Source organism: Manacus candei, unplaced genomic scaffold (genome assembly GCF_025592945.1).
Source record: "Manacus candei isolate 608988 ecotype Guabito, Panama unplaced genomic scaffold, ASM2559294v1 h1tg000023l, whole genome shotgun sequence".
NCBI classification, from domain to species: domain Eukaryota; kingdom Metazoa; phylum Chordata; class Aves; order Passeriformes; family Pipridae; genus Manacus; species Manacus candei.
Window position 1 is genome coordinate 17,977,390 of NW_026138071.1, and position 10,737 is coordinate 17,988,126.

Below are 10,737 nucleotides of genomic sequence, written 5' to 3' on the forward strand. Positions count from 1 at the left end.
TAGGGCACAGTGGGAACACTGCTAATAATGCAAAAGGTTAGTGAATGGCAGCTAATAATGTGAAAGGTCAGTGAGTAGTGGTTTGACTTTTTTTGGCATATTTTGTTTATATTTTAGGTTTAAAAAGCATTTCTAGTTGAACAAGCCTCACATAGTTAACATAGACGTTAATTAAATACTGTATTACTGGCAAACCCTGCAATGACAACTCCAAAGAAATAAAGTCATATATAGCTGTCAGACAAGATCAGACAAATTCTGCTATTTCAGCCCCAGCAGCACCAATGAGACTAGTGTTCAGGAAGCCTTAAAGAGTAAGGAAGAATGCCCTTGTGGCTACAGTATGGGCTGCAATTCAGGAAATCTAGTTTGAAGTCCAGCTCTCAACAACTTCAAGCACTATCTCTTGCAAGGCATTTAATACCTGGACACCTTGGGCATCTTCATTTGGGCAAGGAGAGTGCGAGAAAGGAGGGAAGCAAAGAAGAAAGGGAGTGGACAGCATTTTCCCAGCTGGTTCATCTGTTATCAAGTAATATTTATTTTATTCCAGTAATACAACACTACAGATTGGTACCAAATCACAAACACTGAATTGTAATTCTGGATTTGTCTCTATGTGTCACTGTTCCCTGTGCCCAGAAGATATGCATTTTCAACTGTTTGTCCTGCAAAAGCAGATGGAAGCGTGCTTTTGGCACTCCTGGCTAAACAAGCAGGCATTTTTAAGAGCAGGTACTGTGACTGACAAAGCAAATTAGTCAGAACAGCTGATATTGTGGTTTGATCCACAGTTTATGGTGAATTTGAGAAAAGCAATGAACTCTCTCTTAAACTTCCTTGGGACTAAGTGACTGCCCCCTTCCGAGTTACTTGACTCCCACAGAAAATAAAATAAAGTTTACTGGTCTTAAAACAAAATCCTCAAAGGAACATCCTGGAATACAATTTGCTCAAGCCAGTTCCACCCTCATCCTGAAGCCAGCAGCAACTTAAAAGAAAACTCGTGCCAACATCCCAGCCACTTCCCACTTTGCAGAGAGATAACCACAACTCACCTACGGTCCTCAGATTTGGGGATAGGGTTGGTGCAGCGTTGGCTGTTATACTTGGCCACATATTCACATTGCTTGAAGGGGGCAGTCTTGTCCTCCAGAACGTGTCTGATACAGAAGGCGTAGCCGTTAAGTCGCCTCTGCTTGCACAGTTTGGGGCTATATGAGCACAAGGGCTTATTGTCAACCTCAGAGAAGTGTATGTGTTTGCCTTCATACATCACGTGACTCTATTCCTTGTGAACATCAGCTGAAAGAACCAAAACGTTAAGACAAATCACATAAGGAAAGAAGAAATGCATTCAGTTCTGGACTGCATGTTCCATTTTGGCAGGAAAGAAGGACCCAAAACAATACCTGATTTTAAATCTTCTGTACCATATCAATGTCAAGAGAGAGCCCCAAGGACACCACTATCCTGGAATGATGATGAACCAAGATGAAGCAGATTGTCTAAGGAAAATATCAAAAAGGTCAATGTCAGTCAGAGTAAAACGCGTATTACTAGTGCTCAGTAAGTAAGCAGGCAGATGTAGTCACCAAACCTGTGGTTCAGCTAGCATCCAATAAGCCAAATCCACTAGCCCAACAGTTTTCAATTAGTAGTTACAGATCTTTGGAAAACTGGGGGAAATTACTGGGGAAAAGAAAACTCTACTGTCACCACACTTAAACCTCCTAAACAAAACTTCACTCATCTACCAGAAAATGATTAGAAGCTACAAGTTGAAAAAGGTTAAATGTCAGATTAGACCACTTGCTTTCAGAAATCAAGTTGAAAGATGATCAACCCATTTGATTGCAGAGGTTTTACTTCAAGTATCTATACTTACAAAACCACCACTGACTGTCTTTGCTCTGCAAAATTATTTAATCAGTCAGTGCAACAAAGTTTTCTTTTTAAAAAAAGCTTCCTTTATCATATTTGATGATCAGTCTCTAGTTCTTGTATCCGCTTACAGTTTCTGCAATCATCAATATGCAATCCTTCCTGAGGTCATCACGGTTCTTTAGTGCTTGTCCTACCTCACTGCGCTTATTTTAGGGAAAGCAGGTATTAATATCAGAGGCTGTACTCCCATCAATGCCAGGAGGGCAGAAACATCCACAAGAGGTTGGGGGGTTTCCCCCCTAAAATACACTCCTACAGTGCAAATCCATGCAATCATAAGGTACTTTTTCAGTTCCTAACACTATGGAGGTCTTCAGCAATCATATTTTTTAAAAAAAACCCAAACAAACAAAACACCCAAACCATCTCAAAGTAGCTCCAAATAAAATTAACATTATATATATTCTGGAGCTACTCTGCTACACTAAGCTTAAGGCAGCTTTTATTCAGAAAGGCCATCCTGAAGCACTGGAACAAACTCTTTTAAACATGGTGTATTCAGTACTCAGTTCAGTTTCATATGTGTTATACACCAAGGAAAGGAATGTTCATAGAGGGGATATTCAGGAAATACATAATAAATTAGAGGCATGTGACAAATGTACAGAATACCATGTCAGTGAACTCACTCGTTCCCAAGGCCCAAAATGGCAAGAACACGATTGGAAGGAGGAAGCCTACACAGATTTTGTAGGAAAGATGCACTTTCCTCTTGTAAAGGTACAAGCCTTCACCTTCTGCTGTATAAAATTTTGTGCCTTGAGAAAATGACAAGCACAATGGCTCTGGGGGATCTAGAAAAGCAACTTTAAGTCACTAGGGCAAAACAAAACACCCTATCACACATCTAAGAGTAAACTGCATAAAACTGGCCTTTCATTAGCATATATCTAGCTGTAGAAGCAGAAGGACGCTTTAAGATTTAGAAACATGCTAAAAAATTCTTGAAAGAGCTGTATACATGCACGTGCAGCATATACAGCATAAAGAATGGAGACATGGGCTACAAAATTTAACTACTACAAGTGACCTGATTTATCATTTCAGATAATAATGAGGATAACTTTGTATTTCCTCTTGATACACATTTTCCCTTTTCAAGCACACATGCAAGCATGCACTCCAGAGGCAGGGGCCTTCTGCTTTGTTTACACCAGGTAGCCACAACACAAGCACAGACACCTAGTCCAGTTCCAATCACCTTTCCCAGCTTTTCTCAATGCATGGAAGCACATACTATACATATTTGAAACCGATCATTGGAGTATGTCTTTCCACAACACATCAGTCAAGAACAAGAAAGCTCATTGTTGACTGTGTCCTTCAAAAATACAGAATGGGAAGAGGGAACTCTCTCTTCTATAGTATGTTAAGGACCAAATAATCCTTTCAGACACCTGTGCTCAGACAGGTACTGACATACACTTCAGTATTATTCAGCAATGACATGAATGAAAAGCATAAATGCTATGGGGACATGACCCATACAGGAGTTGTGATCCAGGTTTGGATCCCATATGATTGAGACAGACTTCTTCATTACTATGGCAGCAAAAGTAATCAAATGAGTCTTAACTAATTGCATCTCACACATGCAACAATGCTGACAGAAAGCCTTTTGCTCTGGAGTTTGCTTCTCTCAGTTAACCAAAGCTTGTATTTGGTGGCATACCGGACAGGATGTAAAACTTGAAAGACCAAGTGCATCTTGCAGTTGGGGTGATTCACATGCTGCTCTCTATTTCTTTCTGGTTTATTTACAACCTTCATTCAAGCTACTACTATCATGCTTTGCAGAGTTTCTGACAGATCAATGACCTTCTCACTTTCACACAACCCAGAATATTTCTTTTCTGAAGATTATCAAGCAACAGACCAAAGAAAAAGAGTTCCTCAGGATGGTTCCAAAGTAAACAGCAAGAAATGCATACCTTGTGTGCCTCTGTTAAGCTTCTGTAAAGAAAGTGCTCCACAGTTCCCAGCCACTATAATCCTAGATTTATTCTTGTGGCTGCAGTCTTAATTTTGGATTTAACTCATAATTATGTCTTATTTTTGCCTTTAACTTGACTGTGTTAGGGCAGGCATGGTATTTTACTTCTTACTTGTCTGAAAGATACAGGGCATAACTACAATGCCATATAAAATGTTCAAGCAAAAATACTGAGAATAATCCCCAGGGAAACCAATGACCATGAACATGAATTTTTGGGTTGATATATATACTAAGAGAAGCTCATGCAAATATAACCATGTTAAAAATCCTGATAGGAATCAACTAGTGCAACTACAGTGCAATGAACAAGAAAGCTAATATGTCTAGAAGCCAACGTTACATTAAAAAAAATCCACAGCAACTTTCCCAAACTTGCAATTATATCTTTATTGGTAGATCCCTACAGAGACTCCCCACTGTGCAGATACACTGCCAGGATCAGAGACTGAAGTTGTACTTAATCTAAAAAGAGTTTTTTCTTTTTACTTCCATAGCATATCATGTAAGTGTGTGTTTATGTATATATAAACACACATATATAAAATTAATGAAGACATTTAAATCTATTCATTCTGATTTAATCTGATGCAGTGTTTTATTTTTAAGAATATACAGGAGTTCTTAACAGAGCTTTTTGCAGCTACGGAAAAAGTAGCACGAACATGGAATACGCACATGTCACTTAACTGAAGAGAACTGAAACTACACTTAGCTAAATAGTGGGTGGGGGAGAAATTATTTTTGTCCCACAGGATTCAGTAAGAGATGACGGAAACATGGACTTCCCCTGGAAAAATCAAATGCTTAAGCAGCTGTACTCACTGTAAAAATATCAGGATACAAAACTTTCCGGGAGCTGTTTCGGATTTGCACTTATACTCTACACCAAAGCCGTAGAAAGGTTCAACAGAAACATAAGTTATGCCCATATGTGCTCAAACTAGCTTTAGCCACAACCCATGAATGAGAAACCAGAGGCTGCTTCTTGAGGAACCTAGACATGCCTTAACCAACTGCTTCTAAATAAAAGATTTTGAGCTAGAAGCAACAGGGCAAAGAACAGAAGAGAATCCAAAAATGTGCGTCCTTGTCAAATGATATAATACATGACTGAGGTTTAAAAAATCATGGCAGGAAATAAGGTGAATACAGAATGGTCATATACCATATCACACAATATTAGAACTAGAGATGCTTGATGAAGTTACTAAGAGATTGACTCAAAACATATTAAACTGCTGGAACTTGCTGTCACAGGGGGCTATGGAAGCAGATAGTAACATCAGGTTCAAAAAGACAATAGGAAAGTTCATAGACAATGGGGACATAAGCAATGTACCTGCTAGCATGACCAATTTAACAAATATGGATGGCAGAGGAGTAAGAGAAGAAAACATAAAAAAGTGGTTGGGCTTTCATGCTCTTCCTAAATAGCATCACTTATTCCTACTGTCCAAGAGAGAACATTAGGTTGGATTCAACCCGATCCGATCCAGCAGAGTATTTCTCATGTTCTTACGAGGTTACCACTAACACTTGTCATTTCATAACGCATTAATTTCTCCCCTTCTCCCATTTTTTATTCTTGAGCAGCTGACTGGAAGAAAATCTCCTCCCTCTGGCTAAAGCCCTATGTGAGTACTAACAAACTTAGCACCCCAGCAAGGACAGGCAGGACACAGAGCAAGGCCACACTGTGAGACACCAGCACTTAGAGCACAGCTACTTGTCCTGCTGAGTGCAGCCACTAGTGGTCCATAAGACAACAGAAGGCGGTTTGCAAAATGACCGTAAAAAGAGAAATTAAAGACTTCAATACACACAGGTACACACCTGTGCAACTGCCAATACCTGCTATCACACACTGGAAGAAGCCAGCTCCCAGCTGCTTTCAGTACCAGCAAGCAGGCATAATCAGCTATCTTGCAGTGCACATCAGCTCCAAGACAACAAACTTGTAGCTCTGCACTCTAAATACCCTTTTCCAAAACACTTAAACAGTTCTTCAGAGAGCCTAGAAAACAGTGTAGCAGAAAACTCTAGGGGCAATCTTTGCTATACCATACCTGAGTACCAGCATTATGTCATACAGAAATCTGGTACCTGACATCATCTGTAGTCTGCATTAAAGTTAATGGCTTAGTCACTACGAGAAAGCCCAAAGCATTATAGCCTCAAAACTCAAATCAGTCATTTTAAGCAAATGCTGCGACGAAAATATTAGAATATTTTAAATCGTGTGGGTTGATACATTCTTAAACATATGCTCAGAACTTAACATTCAATGTATGTAAGACCCGTTTAGGCAATGGAATCCCCAAATGCATTGTAAATTGCAAGGCAATTATATGCTGGTGGTTAAAAGATGTATAATTAAGAGGACTGAGCTCAGAGCTTCACACACTGCATCCAAACAAAACCCACGACTACAGAGGTCTTAACTGTGTTGTTTTGCTTTTGCTAATATTAGCACAAATTTCATGTTAAATTGCTTGCTGTGTTCATGGCATCTCACAGACAAGGTACAATCCTCTCCATATGCTTCCAAAACCATTAACTTGGGGCCAGAAGTGGAACGTGGATCTATAAGAACCTTTTCCACAAACACAAACAGCATAAATAGTAGTTTTGTCAATTCCTAAACTTGACCAAGAAGGAACAATTACCTGCATTGCCACTGACTGACCCTTTTGCTGAGACTAAGAAAATACACAGAGTGTATGATGTTTGGCAACATGGAATACACTCAGAGATGAACAGAGACCATAAAATTCATGACAAAAAGACATGCATTTAAAGCTGACTTATAGCAAAACTTTTCCAATCAGTATTAGTAAAAATTACATTCCTAAGAGGAAAGCAGAAAGATTATTTTTTTCTGTTTCATAGCAACTAATACCTCTCTTTGAAGTGCTTTGTTCTGCATCACATCTAATTGTGATCAACATCAACACTACAAAGTTGTAACTTCTGTCCCCCTTCTGTGATCTAACCATAACTTTGGCTTAGTTCTAGTCTTTTAACAGCTCAATTCTCTACGATACTCAACTACCAAACCAAGACTTCTGTAATTCTGGAAACAAGAGTCTTTTTGTCAGTAAAAGCATTCATACTGAGACAGAGAACACTGGGAAGCAACTAAAGCCAACTACAAGAGTTCCTGTACAGAATGCTTTTATTAACTAGAGTACAATCCTTACTCAAGAAGACCTGTGAAGTGCAGGTACTGCAACATACATGCAAGTAACCTGACAAGATCAAGATACTCAACATGTTAAGATCTTACTAGATATTTTTAGTTACCACCTGGAATCATATTCTGGACTACTTTTTTCATATGTTAAGATCTACCTAGGAAGATAGAAGCAACATTGCCCTCATTCTGCCTTTTAGAAAGCTTATTATTTCAACTCTGGAAAAAGGCAGTTTATACTGCAGATATATTAAGAGAAAAGCAGTAGAGTATTTTAGGCAACATTGGTAATACAGATTATGTTCCAGAATATAATGTAATAAATATAGAATTGAAGTATTATTCCTAATAGTAATAACCACTAGAGAACTTAAGAGACTTATAATTAGTTCAAATCAACAGCAGAAAACATAACTAAGAGGTGGAAAAGTAACTCATTTTGTTACCAAACTGACCAGGTTCTTCTTTTTGTTTTCCTACAACAAATGAACTTTTCATTTCAGCTGATTCACTAATGATAAATAGTATCTTATAGAAAACTTGACAAAGATATCCCAAAGCCTAAAACCAAATATTTAAGACCCCAGGAATTTTAGAAACTTCGAAGGATTTCTAAAGAGAAAAGATCTTAGGTAGGAAGATTCATAACTATTGCCAAGAGCACATTCCTATAGGTTTCAAAAAATTTTCTAGACATTGGTAATCCTGACCTAAGGTTCAAGACGGGCTCCATATCTTGAAAGTCTTTTGAACAAGGACTTCTCTATTTGAGCAGAAGGTCTCAGGCCCCAGTCCTGCAATCACATCCTCACAGACAGATGCTCACGCTTGCACAGAAGCACACTTATTTCAACACAGTTTTAAACAGGCCCAGGATAGGGTTAGGGTGAGCAGGCAGAGAGGCAGCCTTCATATGCAGCAAGAAATGGAATATTTAGGCCATTGCAACATGGGAGAAATGCACTTTAAAAATGTTATCTCAAAATATCAAAACCATGATCCTGAAAGAAAGCAGAGATTAAACATACCACCCTTCGCATCTGTACTTGAACAAAAAAAAGTCCAAGTTTTTTATTCATTCAAATAACAGATAACCTGCCCTTGAATATGAGGTTAAGCAAAATACCTTAGTCTTATTTTCAGTCCCAATACTATGAAGGCAAACAAGCTTATTTTCACACAATACAGAAATATTATTTTTGCTCCAGAAGGAATACTCAATAAATAAAGCAGTAGAGCTCCTCGTAGAGCAGTCTTTCAGCAGTTATAAGCTATTGGAATGTCAGTGTAGTATTACAATAAATTTGTACCTCCTGATGATTTACCATATTGTGAGAACAAAGTATATGCAGTTCTGTAGGACCAGGCCCTACGTACAAATTCATTCCACTCATCACAAAAATACTGAACATCAAAATAACTCTCAGAAAGTAAATTTTGGGTGGCCTTCTGTAGATAATTTAGCTTTACGATTTATAAAACTTGTCTGATCTTCATATATATTACAAACAATTCATGTAAAAGGCTGAACATCGCCAGCTTGTAAGTGACAGCTTCGTACAAAACACAAGCGCTCCAGTTCAGCAATCAGCAGTGGTGGGGATGGTCTTAGCATGAAACACTGCCACTACACGTGTGTCAATAGGACAGGGCACTCACCTACGCACTGCCCTAATTTTGTCGATTTCATTTTTAAGTCTCCCAATCCTCAAAAACTGAAAAGGGCCTTAAAATAAACCTCCATCATATGTTGTTGAGTAACAAAGTTAGAACTAACTATAGATCTATGTATTTTAATCAGATGGTATAAGGCTTAAGGTGAGTGTTACTGCAATTTCTAAAATTCATTTGAGCTTACTTGTACAAAGCCATTAACATTCTGAGCTAAAAGACATATTAAGGAACATTTGACCAAAACGCGCCACCTCCCGCATTAGAAACCGGAGCTGTTTCACCTGTGCGGGGTGAAGCGCGTTGGTGGGTCTCCCAGTGCACTCACTTCACAACTACCAGACGTTCTTTTCCCTGAAAAAAAGGATCCCTTCATTTGCAGTCCTGGGGGGCAGCAGCACCTCACAGAGACACAGCCCCCCAAGCCCAGCGGGTCCCCGGCGCACAGGGACAGCCGGGGTGCCTCAGTGGGGACGTGAGAGGGGCCGGGGCCCACGGCCAGACACAGCCCTGGTTGTGCAAGGGCTGCTGAGGAGATTCCCTCCTCTGGCTGAGGGGCCAGTGCGCTGCTGCCCATGTCCCGATAACGCCAGCGGGTCCCGGGACAGTGCGGGTGCCTGAGGGACCCCTGCCCAGCCCCGGCGGGGCTCGGGCGGCCGCCGGCCCCACACGTGTCGGGGCGCGACGGTGCGGGCGGGACACCCCCTGCCCCTCGCCCCCGGCCCCGGGGGCCGGGCCGGGACCACACGTTCCGGCAGCTTGTAGGGTGTGGGGGGGCACTGCGAGGGCATCTCCGCACCCCCACTCCCTCCCAAAAAGTTGTGCGGCGAATCCGCCCACCGCCGGCCCGGCCGGAGGGGGTCACCGGGGGGGGGGGGGGGGAGGCAAGGGGGCACAGGACGGGCGGGGGGGCCGCGGCCGCATCCCGGGGTGCCCCCGCCCTGCCGGCACCGGCCCCGCAGCCGCGAGCGGAGGGTGGGCGGCGGCGGTGGGGGGGGGCAAGGCACCCCAAAAACGCCGCGAAACTTTCCAGGCCGCGGCCGGCGCAGCCCCGCGGGACCGGCACCGCCTCCGCCGCCACGGCCCCGCATCGGGCTGGGGGAGGGGGTGCGCCCCCCCCGCCGCTCATTAAAAGTCATTTCGGCAAATTAATGCCGCCCCCAGCCCCCCGTCCCGCGGCCCCCTCGGCCCGCGCGGGGGGTTGGGGGGTGGGGGGAGCAGCCCCGGCCGCGGCGCCCCCGCCGCCTCCCCCCGACCGTCCGGCCCCGGCGGCGGCGGGGCTCGGCCCGCTCTGGGCCCGGGGCCCGGCGCGGGGGGCCCGGCGGGGCGGGGAGCGGAGCGGCCGGGCCGCGGCGCGCCGAGGCCTAGCGCCCCCCCGCCCCGTTCACCCCCGCCGCCCTTCACCTCCCGGGCAAAGGCGCCGCACCCCGACCCTCCCGCTGGGCTCCGGCGGCCGTCTCACCCCCCTCCGGCACTCCTCCCGGCGCCCGAAAGGCTCAAAAAGCCCCCTGGCTCCCCGCACCCCCCGCCGCGGCCTACGCCGCCCCGGCCGATCCCCGGCCTCGCGTAGCCCACCTCCCCGCCCGCCCTGCACCCTCCGCACCGCCTGCCGCGCTACGCGAGCCCGGGGATGCAGGCCGGGCCTGGCTTACCTTTCCAGCTGCTTTTTTTTCCCTCCTCTCTCTCCTCTCCCCCCTTTCCCTCTGTTGGGCTGACAGATCAGAGTTTCCTCCCCAGCAGAGGGACTGGGAATGTGCTCGGGCTCTGTGCTGAGGAGCTGCTGCCCCCCTGTCTCTGAGAAGATCCTGCTTTTTGTGGGGAGAAAGCTTTGGGGGCTTTTTATTATTTTAAAACTACAAAGTGCTCAGAGGGTAGGTGATTATTAAGGGGAATCCCTGAATATATTCTCCAGCAAAGAAGGCAGGGCTGC

At 43.8% G+C, this 10,737-nt stretch overlaps 1 protein-coding gene across 6 annotated transcripts in view; it reads right to left on the reverse strand.

Annotated features, from left to right (window-relative positions):
- The window catches only part of INO80D (INO80 complex subunit D), a 45,755-nt gene extending 35,018 nt beyond the window's left edge, over positions 1 to 10,737 (reverse strand). For 3 of the 6 annotated variants that reach the window (XM_051786840.1, XM_051786839.1, XM_051786835.1), the window contains exons 1-4: positions 10,460 to 10,737; positions 9,092 to 9,161; positions 1,413 to 1,508; positions 1,059 to 1,305 (exon numbers count right to left, since the gene is read on the reverse strand). In XM_051786840.1, the coding sequence (XP_051642800.1) occupies positions 1,059 to 1,276 (218 nt within the window). In that variant the 5' untranslated portion in view covers positions 1,277 to 1,305; positions 1,413 to 1,508; positions 9,092 to 9,161; positions 10,460 to 10,737. Of the gene's footprint in view, positions 1 to 1,058; positions 1,306 to 1,412; positions 1,509 to 7,846; positions 8,044 to 9,091; positions 9,162 to 10,269; positions 10,340 to 10,459 lie in introns of those variants that run through there. The other 3 variants (XM_051786838.1, XM_051786836.1, XM_051786837.1) reach the window with 3 other exon arrangements.